General features: G+C 31.3%; 1 protein-coding gene across 2 annotated transcripts in view; it reads right to left on the reverse strand.

Annotated features, from left to right (window-relative positions):
• LOC127712251 (phosphorylase b kinase gamma catalytic chain, skeletal muscle/heart isoform-like) overlaps positions 1 to 22,030 on the reverse strand; it is a 50,937-nt gene that overhangs the window by 18,579 nt on the left and 10,328 nt on the right. The window contains exons 1-2 of one of the 2 annotated variants that reach the window (XM_052218579.1): positions 17,694 to 17,775; positions 11,592 to 11,790 (exon numbers count right to left, since the gene is read on the reverse strand). In XM_052218579.1, coding sequence (XP_052074539.1) covers positions 11,592 to 11,686 — 95 coding nt within the window. In that variant the 5' untranslated portion in view covers positions 11,687 to 11,790; positions 17,694 to 17,775. Of the gene's footprint in view, positions 1 to 11,591; positions 11,791 to 17,693; positions 17,776 to 22,030 lie in introns of those variants that run through there. The other variant, XM_052218580.1, reaches the window with a different exon arrangement.

Raw genomic sequence — 22,030 nt, forward strand, 5'->3', positions numbered from 1 at the left:
CAAGTAAATACATATGCACTGTTGTCAATCTATATTTAGAACACCATGTCAATGTTCTGAAACACCCACACTAACAACTGCATGATTAGGTCATAGTGCAATTGTATGTCCAAAATTGAGGTGCCTCTTAAAAGGAGTTGACAATCTCTCTGTATTGACAATTTTTTTCACACTTTTAATATACAACAATTGCTTAGGGACTTCTACACTGACATTAATAGCCAAAGTGTAATATCTTGACTGAACCGGACAGGACTAGACTGGACTAGACTGTGGACAGGACTAGACTGCACTGGATGGACTCTTAAGACTTGACTAGAAAGCTTTAATTTATTCAAATATATCTTTGTTATTCTTTTAACTGTATCAATATTACATGAGTATTTAGGTTGGGCACATGTTAAATATATTAGTCCTAGACAGTGCACTTAAGTCAAGAGTATAGATGTATAAATACATCTATGATATAAATAGTAAACAATTAATTGGTTATTTGTTTCTTCTTTTTTCTCTTGATATAACAGCATTATCATTTTCTCATATAATAAGTATAGAATAGTCAATTTAAAATATCGTCAATCATAACTGTAACCAACTGACCTATATATATGTAGTTAATTTTGTCCTAAATTAAAGACAGGTCAAGTACATATGGTTAATAAAATTGACCAATTTCTATGCACACAACAACACTTGACCTCAAACATGTTTGTTATTAGCCAGTACAGAAAGGTGAAATTCCAAAAAAAAAAAAAAAAACAGGTTTACATACATTGGAATTGTTTGAAGAAAGAAATATACATACATAATGAATACTGAGGGGCCACTACTGTATCACTAGCCAGTCAACACTGAGGGTTGTGAGTTCGAATCCCGCACATGGCAGGTGCACTCGACTCCAATCTTAATTGACTTAAGATTGTCAGTTTTCCGAAGGATGGTGGTTCTCTGCGTGCACTCCGGCGTCCTCCACCAATAAAAACTGACAGCCACAAATAGCACATTTTAAGTTCTGATTTTGGACTCCTTAAGGGCATGTGATATAGATTTTTTTTTTTTTGAGAAAGTAAGTTTTAATATGCACTATCCAAATATTTAAAAAAAAATATACCCTCATGTCTTACTTTTCGAGATATATCAGTTTGAAATTTTCATTTTTCATGTAAAAATACAAAATTTCATTTTTCAATACCCTTCCTAAAAATGAACACAACTTTCAAACAGAAGAGATATTTTCACTTGTTTTTTTGCAAACTTAAATTAGAGGCCTTCAAGGAAGACTGAATTATATACAAATGTAATTGTTTGTGAAATCATATTATTATTGGTAGTCAAAAGACAACTTTCTTGCCAATACAAATGCATATAAAAAATATCTACCATTGATTTTTTAATTGCAATTTCAATAACATTCTTGAAGGCCGACTACTTTGACCTATAATGGTTTACTTTTACAAATTGTGACTTGGAAGGAGAGTTGTCTCATTTGCACTCATACCACATCTTCTTATATCTATTTAAGAAGTACATAGTAGATTGTAAAAGAAATAAATTGGGTCCAATTTTTAGCTAGAAATAGAAAACCTAGTTTTTTAAATGCTGGAGATCCCATTCCCCTTGGTGCTAAATTACGTCGTAGTGTTTTCTTTATGCAACATCGTCTTGCAACTATTTGCACCATACATCAAACAAATTACTGTCATATACCAATTTATTGACACAGTCTTTATTAATTAGCATAACATTTTATGCCTTTACAGTAGATTTTGGGTGCTTAAATATCCAACATACATGTATTTATTTTCCTTTGCAGAAAAGCTTAACCTATTTAAATAGTGTAACATACTTGATGATGTTTGCGATTTTTCTGCTAATTTTGGATGCAATTAAATCAATAGCAAAGTTGTGAAAACACATGCATTAAATTTGGATGCATTATTAGCTGCCCTTGCTACTGTATCTTATGCCCTTAAATGAAATAAAACTTTTAAAAAATCCTGCATTTCCACATTACATAGATCAATTTTTCAAATGAATTACCGTAAAGTAAAAAACACAATGAATTTCAGTAGAAGACTGAATACTCAATATCTTATTATAAATATGCTTCTACATAAAACCAGGTCTAGTGTCCAATCTTCATGTCACATAATCAAATTAATCTGTTTTCTTCAGATTCATTTCTTTGAAATTCTGAGGCAAGCAAGCAAATTTTTTTCATTTGATTTACAAATAACTGATGAGCTTCCAAGACATATTATGGAACTTGTATGATGTATACACTATATTTCCATGTTTGTTGTTTTTTTATTTTTGGAGGTATTAACTAGTTACCTCAGATTTGATAGAAATTGAGTAAGAAAAAAAAATTAAAGAAAAGCATCCAAGGTCCCATGGTGACAGTTGTTTTCCATTCGTTTAATGTGTTTGAGCTTTTGATTTTGCCATTTGAATAAGGACTTTATGTTTTGAATTTTCCTTGTGGAGTTTGGTATTTTTGGTATTTTACTTTTTATGTACATATTTTAGTGTTGAAAGTTGTGTTTAACACCAACAATCAATAATTCATATCAACACTGTCTTACGTTAATTTCTGTTAATAAAATTGAGAATGGAAATGGGGAATGTGTCAAAGAGACAACAACCCTGCCAAAGAGCAGAAAACAGATGAAGGCCACCAATGGGTCTTCAATACAGCTAGAAAATCCCGCACCCTAAGGCGGGCTTCAGCTGGCCCCTAAACAAAAATGTGTACTAGTTCACACTAAAACTCCAAAATATATAAATGAACTAAAATTAAAAAACATACAAATCAAATCAAATCAAATATTTTATTACCGGTATTCCAATCAGGGTCCCACAGGGGGCATTTACAAGACTAACAAAGGCCAGAGGCTCCTGACTATTCTATGATTACTCAACTGATGTATTGACTATTATGTTTTTCTATAATGGGTTGTTTGTTTCAAATATTTTTTGTTGATATCAAACTGAAGTCAATGACCGCTATTTGAAGTAATTTGCATACCTAATTGTAGAGAAGTTTAACCTTGTGGACGAATTAAACATTCTTCAGAATGAGATTACTATGTCAAATTTAAATGGGTGCTATCTTGGGTCACCAATATTCCATATAATAGTGGGTAATTCTGTTGCTGAATCTAAATTACAAAATATTTCATGAATTGTTTGTTGTTGATAATAATATCTGATGAAATAATAGTTTTAATTTGACAGAAATAATAAGAACAGATACAAAAGACTAATATTTTATTTTCAATATGATTATAAGGTTTTGAACTTTTAATGTCTTTCTGAAATGCTATATTTGTCCTTAATAAAAATGAACAAAAAGTAACATGCAAAGTCCTGCAAAGTATATCCCCATATTGATAAAAAAATATATATATATATATACTCAGTGGGTATAATGAAAAATTAAAATATCATCCACCAGGCCTTGCGGTCATAAAACTTTGGAGCATGATTATCGTACTCAGACTCAGAAACCAACCAATCAAAACACTGGATTGAGTGTTTCGAGCACAAGTTTTGTACCCGAATATTGAGTCAAGTTTTATGACCGAGAGCCCCGGAAGTGACTGCTCATTTATAAAACAAAAAGTTGTAATGATACCCTGCTGTAAGTATTTGGTGAACAGAAAGTTCAGTGATGAGTGATGAATGTGAAAAACTTCACACTGTATTACAGTATGCTCACATGCAGCTTGATACCAAATTTCAGGAAGCTCTGATTTGTGGTTCCTGAGAAAAAATATTTCATGGGGCAGACAGATGGACATATTGACCAAATTTCAGGAAGCTCTGATTTGTAGTTCCTGAGAAAAAAAAGTATTTCATGGGGCAGACAGATGGACACATTGACCAAATTTCAGGAAGCTGAGACTGATTTGTAGTTCCTGAGAAAAACAGTATTTCATGGGGCAGACAGATGATCACATTGACCAAATTTCAGGAAGCTCTGATTTGTAGTTCCTGAGAAAAAAAGTATTTCATGGGGCAGACAGATGGACACATTGACCAAATTTCAGGAAGCTCTGATTTGTAGTTCCTGAGAAAAAAGTATTTCATGGGGCAGACAGATGGACACATTGACCAAATTTCAGGAAGCTCTGATTTGTAGTTCCTGAGAAAAAAAGTATTTCATGGGGCAGACAGATGGACACATTGACCAAATTTCAGGAAGCTCTGATTTGTAGTTCCTGAGAAAAAAAGTATTTCATGGGGCAGACAGATGGACACATTGACCAAATTTCAGGATGCTCTGATTTGTAGTTCCTGAGAAAAAAAGTATTTCATGGGGCAGACAGATGGACACATTGACCAAATATCAATTTATTCCTTAATACAGAAACTCAGTAATGCATAACAAAGCTATGGGCAGACAAACAGACAGAAGGACAGAGAGAGTGATATTGCAGTAAATATTTCTGTGAGTAGGTCAGCATTCTAAAAACAGACCTATACCATATTATTTGGGTTAAGTTTGAAAATTCATGATTGCATCTCACTATGGAATATCTCATCTTAAACAACCATCTCTGCAGAGTTGAAAGGACATTGAAAGGACAAAATATTTTTCTGGATGAGGGATTTTTTTTGGAATGAGTAAATAGGGATGAAATTGTCTGTGGATTCAGGCAAGAACATTTTATTTCACATTTTAGTATTTCCACAGATTTCAATACCAGAATCCCCCATACTACTCCTAAGCTCTGGAATAGAGATTTCATGATCGAGCAACAAGGTGTACCTATAAAAACATAATACTTCATTCATACAACTGCCAAACAACTATACTTTATAATGTCAGTGCAACCTCATATAAATATGTTTTATTGTTCAACCTGTTCTTTATTTGGAATTCAATAAATACAAACTTCTCAGGTTAACAACCTCTCTTTAAACCATGCTGGAATGTTATCAACTATTAACACCACAGTTTAAAATCTGGAACAATGTAATATTAAGATCTTGCTGATTGCTTTCAACTGCTTGAGTGTATAACCTTTATATATTTTTAAACTCCACCAAGAAAAAAAATCCAAGTTTATGGTATCATGTAGCCAGTAAATAGGACATGTCTACACATTTTTGGTCAGTGTAGGGACCCATGCAGCCTTTTTTTTCTTGATCTAATTCTTATTTGATTATTTCTGTAATATTATAATGCATCTAAAATGTTGGGGGTTTTTTCTTTGAAAGTAGATGCATACCAGGAAGTGCAATTACCAGGTATAAATTTAAACATTTAATTGATTAAAAGTGTTTCCTCTCATTAACATAAATTCAGAAATAATTTATGACTTAAAATTCATGGCCTCATTGCTCAGTTCTTCTACACATGACCCTAGGCTGAGATCAAAATGAAGTGTAAGAAAGGTACACTTAGGTATTATTGTGTTGACAGTTTTACACTAATATGTGATTATGAAAATCTTGACATACCATCAAGAAAAATTTATGTAAAGACAAGAAATATTTTATATGGAAGGGTGGGCATGGAATTTTTTGCTGAAAAACAACTTTATTTCTTTAAGGTTTTCAAAGGAGTAGGGGCAATAAGGCCCTTATTTGGCCCAAATATTACTGCAAATTTAAAAGTTATCATACATATTCTTGAATTTGTCATAAAAAGACTAATGTACCAGGTATTCAGAAAATAAAAACAAATTTCAGGTTTAACGAGTTACCATGGCAACAAACCATGACGAAATTTGTATATTTTGTAAAATGTCTTGATTTTCCTTGTTTTTCATCAAATTTTAAGTATATTTTAGATTGGCAAAGTAATTATGTGCGCACACATGAAACAACTTTATATTTTGCGAGATTATGTCAATAGTTATAATAAAGCTTCTCTTAAATTATTTTGTTGTTTCTGAGATGTGCACGATGTTTCCATAATGGAAATAACGTTGAAAACTGCATATATTCTGTATTTTTCATCGTTTTCATGAAAACGGTACATATTATGATGTAGTTGTGTGACGTCATCAGATAAAAAATCTTATGTTTTTCATTTATATTTCCTGACTCTATGCATTTCAAAACAATATGTGCAAATTTGAAATAGTTGTCAAATATTTTATTTTCTTGGGCCAAAACAATGCCTTAATGCCCCTACTCTTTTCATCACTTTATTATTTCAATCCAAATTTTCACAAACAAACTTTCATTACCTAGGATTTCAAAATAATCTGGCTTCCAAGTGAAGACATGAGATGACTAAATAAAGAGCTTTACAAAGTTTTGTCTGATTGAAAGGTCCAAAATTTCTGTGTCAAAAATATACAATGATATCAACAAAAAGATAACTGTATCCCTAACAGGAGGGATTGTGCCTGATATTCATATGATGAAGACATAATCTTTCAATCAGTTTAATTGAGGTCGGGAGCTGGCATGTCAGTAACTGCTAGTAGTCTGTTGTTATTTATGTATTATTGTCATTTTGTTTATTTTCTTTTGTTTCCTATTCTGACATCGGACTCCGACTTCTCTTAAACTGAGTTTTACTGTGCGTACTGTTGAACGTTTGTTTTTTCTACATTGGCTAGAGGTATAGGGGGAGGGTTGAGATCTCAAAAAACATGTTTAACCCCGCCGCATTTTTGCGCCTGTCCCAAGTCAGGAGCCTCTGGCCTTTGTAAGTCTTGTATCATTTTTAATTTTAGTTTCTTGTGTATAATTTGGAGTTTAGTATGACGTCCATTATCACTGTACTAGTATACATGTTTGTTTAGGGGCCAGCTGAAGGACGCCTCCGGGTGCGGGAGTTTCTCGCTGCATTGAAGACCCATTGGTGGCCTTCAGCTGTTGTCTGCTCTATGGTCGGGTTGTTGTCTCTTTGACACATTCCCCATTTCCATTCTCAATTTTATCAACAGGATAGATAACAATCTAATAACCCTGATATAGTTAATAGTATGATAAAACTGTCCTACTGTAAGAAATGTGGGTTAATATATTTCAATAGTCATTTGGTGCAAAACCAAGTACTGACGAAAATGTATGGGTCATGTTAACTCATTTCTTTGTCGAAGGATTTTCTTTTTGTTTTATAATTTTAAATCTATAAACGTATTTTTTGTCCCCTTAGAAAATATCTACAAGTTATATTGACTCAACTGAAAATAAAATTCTCCGCAGGGCGCAGCTTAATACGACCGCAAAGGTCAAACCATGAACAGTTGGGGCAAGTATGGACACAAAGTTCAAGCTTGATACAGATCTGAATTTGGTTTGTGATTAAATATTTTACACATCATAGGTTTCTAACACAGAATGAATGCTATATGTGGTCCAAGAACTTTAAAATTTGAAATTGGGCATTTACCTTTTATGGTCCAATATCCAAAATCTAAATACATGGTTAGATTCAGCATATCAAAGAAACCCAACAATTGAATTTTTGATGAAATGAACCCTTTGGACCTCATTGTGGACCAATCTGATAACAGATCCCAAATTCCCAAATCTTCAGATGACATCATACCATTATACGACTACAAAAATTTTGAGGTAGTAAGAAAAGATTGGTTATAACATATTTCACTTGTTGTGAAAGGCTTGTATTAGTTGAAATTTTGAACCAATCGTCTGTCAATTAAGTTTATGATTGCTTGCATCTTTCACAAGTAAATTTTCTGTCATAACTGATAGCAATTTGACAATTAATAACACATCTTTAAAAGAGTATTTAATACATTATAATTCCCTTTATAAACTAAAAAGAACAATTAAGTCACACACTATTAGGCCAAATACCATCAATGGCCTTAGTGGTCTCATGCTCACTAGAGGCTGTTGGTGATGATCCCTGGCTGGGTCAAACAAAAAACTTCCTAGAACACTGTACATGTTTTATTCATGCTTAAATGTAGAACAAAGCTATTGTTTGGTTGACTGGCATCAAAATAACATCACTCTATATGCATCTCAAAAATATTGATATCTGGTGGAAATGACATGTTTGAATTTTAAAGATTTAAATCCATATAACTCTCATAAGATTTGCATATCTAGAAAAACTTGAATGCAATTAATCCATTAGATTCTTTCCTTGCATATCTACACCAAGACTGTACATGCTGAAATGTCTTGCCTGCTTTACTGATCAGGATTTATTTTATGTTCAATGTCTTTAAGATAATTTTACTAACATAATCAATGATACATGTAAATCAGGTCAAGGTCAGATGAGCCCTGCAAGAGGAACATGTGCAACTTACAATAATTTCATACAGCAAAAATAGTTAACCTATTGCTTATAGAAACAGGCCACCAAAACTTAACATTGACCAATGAACCATGAAAATGAGGTCAAGGTCAGAAGAACCTTGACAGACAAGCATTTACACCTTACAATCATTCCATACACCAAGAAATGTTCACCTACTGCTTATAGTACCCTATCCATGAAAACTTAACATTGACCAAAATGCAATGAACCATAAAAATGAGGTCAAGGTCAGGTGATCCATGCTAGTCAAAAATGTACACCTTACAATCATTCAATACACCAAATAAAAGTGACCTCTGCTTATAGTACTATGTTCCTGAAACTTCTTTCTTAACCTATGTAAACACTGTGTCTATTATCAAATTTCATGGCACTCGAGCTGATTTATAGTTCCTGAAACAAATGTGAAGAAAATTCCATACATGGCTATTATGTGTAAGAATATATATACGAATTGTGTGAACAAGAAGTAGTTGACTGATGAAAGTGAAAACAGCATGTCCACATGAAGCCTGACAACAAATTTCAGGAAGCTCTGATTGTTTGTTCCTGAGAAAAAAATGGGGAAACTTCATGGCATGGACAGATGGACAGAAAAACAGGGGCAAAACAGAACTCCCCTCCTTTGAATCGTGTGGTATAAAAAATTCAAATTGATTATTTAAGACATCCATGGATAAAGATCATATGGTCTTTGACAAGTTATCTGTCACCAAGGTCCAGAGCACTGTTAGATAAGGGAGAGCTAACTCGTATGTACTTGAACCAAGGGACAGGAGGGGTCAGTCTATCGCTAGACTAAATTTCTGATAGGCATAGCTAAAACGCAAGGAAGGTTTTCATAATTTAATTAACGATAACAATTTAGATGAATGATGATAACAAATCAATTAAAAATTTTACCAAATACAACATATAATTTTCTTTCTAAAGATAAAACATATTTTTTTATACAAATTCATACTATCAAAAATATAAGCCAAATAACACACCATGGCTGATCTTTAAAAAGCACACATTATTTCAAAATTTAGAGGCCCTTTTCAACAAAAACTTTAGAAAACAGCTACACTGGTAGAGGATGAAGTGTAATTACTGGGAAATGCAGTTTGTTTAAACATGATACATTCTTGGCATTATAAAGGTGTTAGATGATACGTTATCACCGGGTAGGTAATACAGTTGTATGTAATTAAACTCCAGGTGTATTTAGCAAACAAGCATGAACTCCTACCCAAACAACTGATTTTACAACTGGAATGTGATAACAATTTGTTACTTATCAAATACATACATGTACTTTAAGCATGTGTTTGAACAAACATGTACATGTCCTTAAAACATGTCTTTAGTACAAACATGGACACATACTTAAAGCATGATTTTCAAACAAACATGCACAAAGCATGTCTTTTGAGCAAACATACTCGTTTGTAAAGCATTTTTATGAAACTCATTTAAACTTCAGACTGACAATGTTAGGAATTACAGACAGGGTTAGGGTTAGGGTTAGGACATACTCTTTAAAAAGTTGGCTTAGCATTTATCCAACTTGAGTGGCTTGTTCACTGCAAAAATTTAAGCAACAAATGCAGAAGAAAAGTCTTGCCATGTGTATTCATAATACCTGGCAAGACTCTCACCTGACCTTTCTTGTCTTATTTGTCTCAGGAATTTTTAGAAAATTTTAAAACATATAATTTTTTCTTCATCCAATCTCTGCAGTATGAGATTAATGACTTCAAAACTTATGGAAGTATATACCAATTTTCTTGCAGCTAGTCAGTTCAATTTGAATTTTAGCTTGAGCTTTGCCTGATCAAACATCTTTAGGTACTGAAATCAATATAGCATGTGATTTTAATTTAAACTGCCAAGAGTTTTACATTAGCAATTATGCTTCAGCACTTGATATTTTTTTAAACAGATTTTTATTTAATTAAAATAGAATTAACCAGTTGAAGAAAAATATGTAAGCACCTGTAAAAGTTTCAATGATTGTAATTGTCTGCCATGCGGTCTACAGAAAGTGTTTACTTCTCAAACAAACCAATGAGAACAAGCATTTTGTGAGTATTGCATGGCAATACATAGTCCCCAACGGTTACAAATTCATTGTAATGGAACGAAATTCTAACTTGATCTATAACTTGTCATGGTGTAAACTACATAAAAATATCAAGTCAAAATCTTCAAGCATAACGAAAAAAAACTGTTGAAAACTGATTATTTAAGTGAATTTTCTATGTCCAAAGACCATAACTCTGCACAAAATTATCAGACTGGAACAAAATTCCAACTTGATCTGTAACTTGTCATGATAAAACTATATACTAATTATCAAATCTATATCTTCAAGAATGACAAACAAACCTACCACTAAATTCTTCAAACAATTTACCAAAGAAAAGGAAAAAAATCCAAAATGTCATTTTGTCTTTTAAAAAATTAGTTATTTTCACTTTGAACAGAAATCTACTAATTAATAAGTATTTCATCAAAAATTTAATTCTAGGGAAAGGGCTTTAACTGAACAAAGAGAAAAGCTAAAATCGTGAAAACTGAACTTGACCTGTAACTTGTCATGATAAATCAATAAACCAAATATCAAATCAATATCTTCAAACATGAAGAAAAAAAGTCTGGAAAACTGATTTGCCGGACTGACAGATAGACAGACAGACAGACAGACGGACGGACGGAGTGCAAACCTAAAGTCCCCTTCGACTTCGTCAGTAGGGGACTAATAAAGAGCTTCTCCATGAGCACATGATATGCCCTTCCCCCTTTTAGCTCATCTTGCAGCTTTAAATGAATTTATATGATCAACTAGAAATACAAATAAAATAGTTTTTGAGTTGTAGTCAGAAAACTGGAAAATCCCCCATTTTCTCAAGAATAAAATCCCATAACTCAGAAACGTAAAATCTAAAATTTATAGAAATCGAAATAAATATAAACAATAAATATAAGCAATTCACCAAAGTTTCATGAAAAATTGGTGAAAGCGCTTTTGAGTTATTGTCAGAAGTGTTGACAACGGACAGACAGACAGACGATATACCATAATACGTCCCATCTTTAATGATGGACATATAAAAACAGGAATAAAATCCTAATTTATTGTCCACATCTTTTATGAATTTCATTTTATTTTTTGTGACTTTTATTTTTGAATGTTACAAATGGTAAAGTTATCACTGAAATTGGCTCACAAACTTCTTACAAAATTTACCCTGACAAACTTGATAATATCTTGTTTCTATTTTTTTCCTTAGTTTGTTCAATTGAGCCTTACTGAATTTCACTTAAACTTAAGACTTACTTTCCTAAGGCTTCTTTAGGTTCATATTTGGCGTAGAATTCTTTGGCTTCGTCTCGATCAGGGAGAGCTGAATCCACCAAATCATCCCTGGCCATAGTCTATGAGATTCGTTGAGTGTTCCTCCAATCTACATAATACTGCCTGCCAACAATAACAACTTCTGAAGTAGGTATCAATTCTTTACATTGTCATTACTAACCTAAAATAAATAATGAATGAAATAATGTATTTAATTGTTAGAAGTAAATATCTAGTAGATGAACTTGTTCCCCCTGATGTTACTCCATAATACCCGTCATACTATAATTATCAATGATCTAATAATCATTATTTTTTTTTTCTTTCATCATTTTATAGTTCTGAGGCTAATATAATCAAAATAAAAGCAATCAATTTAATTACCAGGCATTTTCTTTATTTTTCTTGAAAATTGTATGAAATTATGTTTAACATTCAACACTCAATCACAGTACTTAACCAATTTAATTTTGTGCAGTCTTACAGTATACAAGCATATGAAACATTGTTTGCAGCCTTGACAATGTTCCGGTACAATTTATTGGTGACATATGAAGGAGTTTCTGTAATTCTGCCGATTTATACTGTCCCTGATCGGTTGTTTTTTTTATAATCAATTTGTGATTTGTTTGATCTCAGTTCTTCATTGGTCAAAATTCAATTCAGATGTCAAATTTTCTTACTCCTCTAATTTTGCTTTTGTGACTTCATGAAAAAGGCATGACTGAATATTTTATAGAAGGAACCAACATATTCCCTTGCATGCTTGTGGCATATTGATATAAGTGCTTACAGGCACATGTTAGATTTGTTAAAATACTCAAAAATATTGTTATCTTAAGTCTTTTTGGAGAGACAAATGTTCAAAAATACATGTATGACACTGTCCATTCGGTAGCTGTATACTGGAACAGTTTATCTTTGGTTTAAACAACAGCCATATATAAATTTCAATATAAACAGACATTTATTTCTAGCAGATCTGTTTATCAAATACAAAACTTACCAGAATTGAGATTGATTAGAATAACAGACAAAATCAACTGCATGCATAACTTGTATCAATAAACTCAAAATATATTAGTCACATTTACTTTAGATAAAATGCCAAAAACTAAAAAAACATGTATTTTTGAACATTTCTCCAAAAAGACTTAAGATTAGAAATGATTTTTCTAATACAATTATTTATCATCCATGCAAGCCTTCATTTTTCATTTTGAGTTTCCATAATCAAATAAGAAATCTGCTGATACATGTAAATATACAGTATGGTCATGAAGCAACACAGAGCATACATTCTATTCTGTTTCAAATTGCCTTTCTTAACTATAGTCATCTTCATGTAGAAACCATCAGTTGAGGTATTTTTCAAATTAAAAAGGAATATGCATTAAATAGTTGCCACTGGGCATTAAGCAACCAAAAAACAATCAATCAAAAAAACAAGGGACATAACTCTAGAATGACAAATATGAAATCTGTCCAATAACAAATAATCCTGTGTTCAGTAATTCCAAAAAATAATTACCCACATTTCAAATGAATTTTTGCCCCTGCTAACTCTGAACTTTTCAATCAAAAACCAAGAATTGAAATATTTTCCTACTCAATAAGTGGCACATTCTAAATGAATAACAAAAGTGAAATCCATCAAATTTAATCTTACTATCTGTGTTATTTGGTCCCTAGCAACATTTTCAAATTTGAAATGATTCAGTGAAGGCTTACTTGGGATATGCTTCAGAAACCAAATATTTGGCCTTTCCGACAATATCAAGGAGCATACCTCTGGGATATTGTTCAACTACTGTATCACTAGCCTGTCAACACTGAAGTTGTAAGTTCGATTTCCCAAGTGGCAGGTGCGCTGGACTCCAATCTTAATAGACAAGGATTGTCAGTTTTCCTACCGAAGGTTGGTGGTTCTCTCTGGGCACTCCGGCTTCCTCCACCAATAAAAACTGACTGCCACAAAATAGCCAATAGTGCTGAAAGTGGCATTAAACATCCAATCGAATGATTTGGTGGAACTTAGTGGAAGTTATGATGGCATGGAACTAAATAATCAATAAATTATGCCTTTTTTTAAAAAGGGCATGACTCAGAATCTTGTTTAGTGGTACCCAACAACAGTTGAACATTTCCAAATTTTGATGATGTTGTGCATTCAGAATCCAGTTTTGGGATATCAACCCATTTGACATGCATAACCCCATCATCACATAAAAATTCAGATAACAGTTCACCTCAAAATACATTTATATGTACCTCAATCATGTCAATAAAAAAAAAATTGGTTTAAAATGAACGAATCTAAGTCCATAACAAACGGAATAAAAGCAATTGAACTTGACAAAAATCTGATCACTAATACTTCTTTCAACAGGAGTATTATATAGATGTGTCAGTAGACAGTTGCAAATTTTGAAATAAACATAAAATTCACATATGTATAGGAGATTTTGTGAGTGTCTTCTATTTCATCTAAATATTTTTTCAAAAGAACTTTACTGTCAATGTGGTCTTATTCAAAATACCTTATATACAATGAGAGAAAAAACTAAAAGGTGTCAAATCAATAACATTTCAATTTCAATTTCAAGTGCTTTGCTCAGAAGTAATAAAGAAATTCTTCATTGATTTTTACTTAAAATAAAGTTCTTCTCTTATGATACAAATGCAGATTGAATTATTTCATGATGTAAAAGCATTAGCATCTTGAATAAAATAAGCATTCTGAGAGTATTGCATGGCAATACATAGTCCCCTAACGGTTAAAAAGCATTGTACTGGAACAACTAACTTGATTTATAACTTGTCATGGTGTTAAAACTATATAACGAATATCAAATCAATATCTTAAAGCATGACAAAAAAAAGTGTGGAAAACTGATTATTTGCGTCAATTTTCCAAGGACCATAACGCTGCAAAAAAAATCATCCAAACCAAACAAAATTCAAACATGTCAAAGATGATCTGTAACTAGTCATGGCTAAACTATTTACAAAATATCAAATCACTATCTTCAAGCATAATGAAAAAAAAAATGCAGAAAACTGATTACATGCCTGAATTTTCGAAGTCCAAGGACAATAACTCAGCACAAATTCATCAGACCGGAACAAAATTCAAACTTGGTCTGGACTGGCCATGATAAAACCATATACCAAATATCAAATCAATATCTTCAAGCACAAAGAAAAAAGTGTGGAAAACTGATTTGCCGAAAAGACATACAGATGGACGGAGTGCAAACCTAAAGTCCCCTTCGACTTCATCGGTAGGGGACTGATAAAGATTTTAATTTTCTCTAGGAGATACAATGAGTGATATTTTATTCAAAGAAAGATTAAGGTTAAAAACTTTCAGCTTATTCCAAAATTTACTTGCTGTGTAAAAATGTATAAACAAAACACTGACATTGGTTTCTGGTGAATCAAGGAACTTCTGCATAGATGTGAGGAAACAAATCTTTGAAAGTACAATTTGTCAAACATTAAATTAAACTCATCCACACCCTCTTCGAATCCACTTCACTACTGAAATTTCAATTACATTCAAAACTATCTATATATTTTATATACTTTTAAATTAAATACTTTTAATTCATTCAAACATGTCAAATGGCCACTTCATGACTTAATATTACTTTTAATTGCAGAACATCAAATGTTTTATACTTGCTATAAACATTTGAAAAAGAATTTATAACTTTAGTTCAAATTCTAATTGAAGTTCCAGTAATACAGAATTGTACCTCCATATTTCATATCTTATATATATATATAACAAGATTATGTAGTGACTATTTTATCAAAAATGTATAGAATTTGTGAATGATTTGGTCATAGTTGAAATTCTTCCCACATGCATATGACTTTTTAGATTTAAAATCAATAGTACATACCAGTACTAGTAATAAGGGCAAAGTATATATAAGCATCTTGAAGAAAATACAGATTGTACATTTTTTCCAATTCATTCCTGTCCACAATATTAATTTAGTCTGTACTTTCACAAGATCAATAATAGATGAATAATTCTTAGTTATTTATAGAAAAACGAGTTCATCTAGTGAAACAGAACTTAATGCAGTACTTTTGTACTTTCTATATAATTAGAAAGTAATCATTACCCTTTGCAAACAAAATTAAATATAGAACCATTTTTCAATAGTTTTCAAGCAATTAACTGCAACCAGAGATTTTAAGTTTGGATAATTAAGACACAGAATCAGTGCCCCAGATAGCATATATATAGGCATCTTTAGCTGCACAATTTACTTAGTATATCATCTCTTTTTCAATAATTCAAACACTGCACTGTAAATATTTATGCTCATATTCTGTTTGGTCCAGGAAGATTCATTTAATAGTGAAAATAAGATTCTATAAGGAAAATGACAGAGTATTACATTTGAAGATCTCCATAAAACATAAGCATTTCAATGTTATTGTGATTTATGAGTTTATCAGTTAATCACCATTTGGTCAGATAACTAAAGCATTGCAGGTTTCCCACTACAAATAAAACTGCCCTTAAACCCCCTCCCTGAACATACAACCATTATTTTGAATTGGTCTCAATGCATAATACTTTTTTTTAAACCCTCTAAAAATTATTACATAAATATATTTGGTATTGATAAGTCAATCAAAACTCAGATTGATCAATACATGTACATGTTCATGATATTTTTTACAATATTATACAAAGTATTGTTCCTAATACATTTGTACATCTATCATCAACTGTAAACAAGGAAATTGTTCCTACAATTTTAATGTCAAGAGTGCCTTTAGATATTACATACAAGCACGGCACGAAAAGTTTATGCATCGATATTGAAATCATGAAAATAGCAACCAAAAAAAATATTAATATTTACAGTAAACAAATCCTTTTCTCTAAAAACAAAAAATAGAAAACAATATTCTGATACAAACCATTCAGTTAATAGCATTAAGTTTATACCGTTCTCAATTTCAACCAAATAATCCTTGGAGAATTTTAGGATCATTCAAGTTCCTTGGAATGTGATTTATTGTATTTTTCCGATTATGTCATCCCAAACATTGGCATCGATTCCAGACACACGTCACTGATAAATTACATATGTCTATAAAAAGGTAATTCCCTGATGAGATTAACTTTTCATTTATATGGTTTGGAAACCTTTAATGTGAAATCAATCTAAATTTTTTCACATGAAGATTCCCTATATAACCATGTTAATTTCTGAGCCATTCGGTACATGTCTCATAAAATATCTATTAGTGTGATTATTCTGGTATCAATTACAGTCCAAGGAACTTATCTCCTTCAACAACAAGGAGTTATATCCATGAAAAATACAGATTAGCTATTTAAGATTCAAATATGTATAAAAGCATTGCATTTTGAAAATTACCCAGACCTGCGATACTTATCTTTATGTTTTTTTTTTAAGAAAACATATGCATTTATCGAGACTGGTGTTTTGAATTTGATAGATATATCAACAGTATCATGAGGATAGTTTTTAAAACTTTAAATTGATTGATTGATTAAATGATTGATATTCTGCAATGTTACTCAGGTGGACTTCAGGACTTGTGTAAATTAATTTTGAAATTGCACTAGGAACATATATATATATGATAAAAGATTGTACATCCAGTTTAACAAAGTTGATTATAATGTTAATTAAACTCTTTAACATTTCAATCAAACTGAAGATCTTTAAATAAATATATTTGCCACAGGACGTTAAGTAACCAACAATCAATCAAATTACATAAATTATCAAATTCTTCAAAACTTCAAAACTTCTTAATAACATAACATTCTTCTAAGAAAACATGTGAGATGCCTGAATATATTGTTACATACCTGTATTATTTTCTATAAGGTACATACATGTGACATACATCATTCAAATCAAGGTTTCTTTAAAGTTTTAGAAAAAAGAAGAATCCTATAGAAACTTACCTTTATAAGTTAAAAGATATATCTACATATGTATCTTACTGGGGGGAAAAAACACATTAAAAAATTTATTTAATATTGGAACTCCAAGTTTGAAATAATGAGTAACATACCTAGTTGAGATATATCCCTATATTCAGATTGCCTCAATATAAAAATAGTATTTTTAAAAAATCACCTAATTTACTTCCCGTTATAAAGCATGTTCTAGAAATAAGCAGTATTAAAATAAATGCAAAACGGAAGGAAATTATACAGCTACAAATTTCAAAATTATAATTACAAAGGATGGAAGGAATGGAAAAAAGCAGGGAAAGGGAAGTGGGATCAAACTGAGAGCAAAATCGTGGATGAAGGAATGACAAAATATACTTGGTCTTACAAACCATCTTCCTGCATCTCAATCTTTTATTTAGCAGAAGCACTGAACTTAATATTTTCAAAAGGTTTTTTCAAATTACAAAACAATAAAGTATATGGAACACAATTAGTAATTAATTAACTGTATTTCAAATACTTACAGATATTTGTAATAAATAATCACAGTTGGATAGAAATGAACATATGTTTTAGTGTTACTAAATATCTGTCCACTCACATTTATCTATATATAGTTACATTTATACCTTAAATCATACATTTACTTAAAATACATACATGTACATCTCTTTCTAGAATCTTTTTATATTGGGAAATGCTGTATTCAAAATTATTTTTTTGTAAAATTATAACAGTTTTCTGTGGATACAAAGTGCTTATTAAGACTAAGACGGATTGATTGATTGCTGTATGTTTATTTATCTTTCAGTGCCAAATACTAAACATAAATCTGGACAGAAAAATTCAGAGGTTAACAAGCATTCTGAGAGTATTGCATGGCAATACATAGTCCCCTACCGGGTAAAAATTCATTATACTGGAACAAAATGCTAACTTGTTCTATAACTTGCCATGGTGTAAACAAAAAGAAAATATCAAGTCAATATCTTCAAACATGACTAAAAACAGTGTGGAGAACTGATTATATGAGTGAATTTTTCAAGTCCAAGGACCATAACTCTGCACAAAATTATTAGACCGAAACAAAAATCTGAACTTGATCTGTAACTTGTCATGATAAAACTATATACCAATTATCAATCAATATCGTATAAGTATGATGAAAAAAACATTGGATATGATTAATAGTTCTCTAAAATTAAATATGTATATCTTTTTTCAAATTATAATCAAATATAATTAATAGTTCCAAATATTTTTTCTTTCATTTGTCACAAACTAATATAGATTTGTAACTTATCTATAAAATGTCAACAACTTTTATTTACACAATGTAATGTATTGAAATATATACATAATAAAAATAGATTATTATCTAATTAAAGGATTTCTCTTCATAATTTTTTTTTATATATATATAGCATTCAGAAAATTAGTTTATACTAAATAACTAACAAACCTGCCAAAAAATTCTTCAAACAATTGAAGAAAGAATGTCTTTTAAAAAATTAGTTATCTCCCTTTGTACAGAAATATGGTTTAACATAGTACTCTAACACTATTAGATATGGTCCAGAGTTACGGTCCATAACTCTGGATTAAATCATCAGACCAGAACAAAATTTGAACTTGATCTATAACTTGACATGATAAAACTATATACCAAATATCAAATCAATATCTTTAAGAATGAAGAAAAAAAGTGTGGAAAGCTGAATTGCCGGACTGACAGAAGGACAGACGGACAGACGGACGGAGTGCAAACCTAAAGTCCCCTTCGACGGTAGGGGACTAAAAAGAAATTGCTGCCCAATTTGAGATAATTTTTTGCAGAAAATTGATGCACTATAAAAAAAAGATCATAATGGCCAAGGATAGAGATTTTAAAACTTGAGGCCCAACAGCAGAAATTCAGATAACTTTACAGGTATCCCTTTTTCATAACTATACTTATCAATTACTACAAATTCTCCAGTCCCTACATAATGTTTTTTCCGCTCCCATTTGAGGTTTGACAATGTTAATATGGAAACACCATGACCATGCCTAACAAATAAAAATTCTTTCCAAAACCTTTGCGAGGACAGTCCTTTTCTAAATTTCCTATTACTTTATATAAGCCCCCATCCTTAAAAATTCAAGACATGACCATCCTTTCAGTCAATCCTCCATCCTTCAATAAAATTCCGGGGAAAACACTGGGACTACAAAACTTATTTTATATATAGAATAACTAATATTTACATACCTTAGAATTACATTACAAGGAGTGTGAAAACATTTCTCCCTAGACTTCATGTATTAGCCTACATACAATAGAATCATCCAGATAGATGTAGATCAATATGTCTGATATAATCTGGCTAATTACATGTACATGTATATTAATATCATTAATCAGGATATTTTAAGTAAAGATAGTGGTGCTGACATTGAGGCTTGACTTTTTAGATATCTAATGTTTTAATGCCACTTTCAGAACTATTAGCTGTTCATGGCAGTCAGTTTTTATTGGCGGAGGAAGCCAGAGTGCTCTGTGTCATGTGTGTCAACATGAGAGAAAAAATTCTTTAAAAAATATTCAAATATATGTCCTACCATTTTTTTTTTTAATTTTTGTTAGCCAAAATCAATTTTGTCTAGTCACATGCTGGTTTTTGGCCCAGACTGGAATCATAGAAAAAGACTCCATACTATTGATATAACATTTATAAATTTAAAATAATTGACCCATAAATATTCCAATCCATTCAATGATTCACTTTAAAAATCTAATTAGCATATATCATGTTATATTCCTAATTTCCTTGTAAGATTCCAGACACCAATGCAAGCATAACTAGTCTGTACATATTATGTAATAGTGATACCCTGAAAGGTCATGTCTAGAAAATATATATTGATCCTGTGATTACATCATGACCAACACAATGACCAAGTTATGTATTGATTGTGATGTACTGGATCTTTTAAAATTGGTATTGTATTCAATCCATTGTTGCATTAGAAATTGCTTTTGCAATTGAATGCTTAAATACATTGTTGCAGTAATTAATTATCATGATATGGATATATAATTCTTGTTTGAATTGTTTTACATTTGTCATTTCGAGGCCTTTTAGTTTTATAGCATAAAACATCCTTATAAATCCAAGTCAAGTTGTAAATAACATTAAAATTGCTTTTATAAAAGGAACTTTTGATTAGATATTTTCATCTAATGGACCCCACAAAAAGTTTTTGAACCTATTTCAGGAAGTAAAGAAAAGACTGAAAATGGTTTAATAGCAAAAACACTTATTTTTTTCTCCTTAAAGTCAGAGGTCAAGGTTATTTAAAATTCATATAGTTGCTGTATATCATATTTGTTTTTCATTCATAGTTTTGTACATAAATCACACCTTATTTTTTCTCGTTTGAATTGTTTTACATTTGTCATTTCAACTCAAATTAACTATAAAACATATGCCAAATTTCAGAAACAGTACTTATTAAAGTAATTACAAAATGATGGCACTACAATAACTTCATTACTTAAAACTAAAAAGTATGTGGTGGGCATTATAAATCTATGACTGACTGATTGATTGTTGGTGTTTAATGCCACTTTCAGCACTATTGGTTTTATATCATGGTGGTCTATTTTTGTTGAAGGAAGCCAGAGTGCCTGGAGAGAAATTAGTCTGAACCATCAACCATTGGCAGGAAAACTGACAATCCTAGTCGATAAAGATTTGAGTCAACGAACCTGCCACATGCAGGGTTGGAACTCACAACCTCAGCGTTGATAGTCTTGTGAAAGAGTAGATCAACTACTGTGGATTCATTTATTTTCGTGGGTACCAATTTTCGTGGATTGAGGAAAACTTTGTGGATATATAATTTCGTTGTTTTGACAAAGTATGCATACATTCCTTTAGAAAATTTGTAATTCGTTGAACATTTAAATTTGTGGTTCCTCTGTACCCATCAAATCCCCGAAAATTTGTATCCAACGAATATTAATGAATCCACAGTACTTCGACCACTTGGCCACAGAGGCCCTGAATAAACCTATGCATTTGTCATAGATCTATGTAGTTAAAATGCTGATCATGACTTAACCATGCAGAAATAAAATATCTTTTATGTTACACCTGACTAATACAATAATAACTTTACATACTCCTACAAGTATACTTTGTTATCACTACTTTATATCTAAGAATTCATGGTATTATAACTGTCCATTTATTGTCACATCAACTTATACATAACTAAAAATTTAATGTCTTCTTCCTACATGTAGTTTCTAGGGCTCAACTCAGGGGAAGCATTTCCGGATTAAAGCTGACTTTGCCCATTTGACTTTGACATGTATTAGTTTGTGATTAGGTCAGTTTAAGGGGAACCATTAGTGGTAGGCCAATGATAATTGGTATGCAGTTGTAAAAGTATTAGCACATCTCAT

Source organism: Mytilus californianus, unplaced genomic scaffold, assembly GCF_021869535.1.
Source record: "Mytilus californianus isolate M0D057914Y unplaced genomic scaffold, xbMytCali1.0.p SCAF_8, whole genome shotgun sequence".
NCBI classification, from domain to species: domain Eukaryota; kingdom Metazoa; phylum Mollusca; class Bivalvia; order Mytilida; family Mytilidae; genus Mytilus; species Mytilus californianus.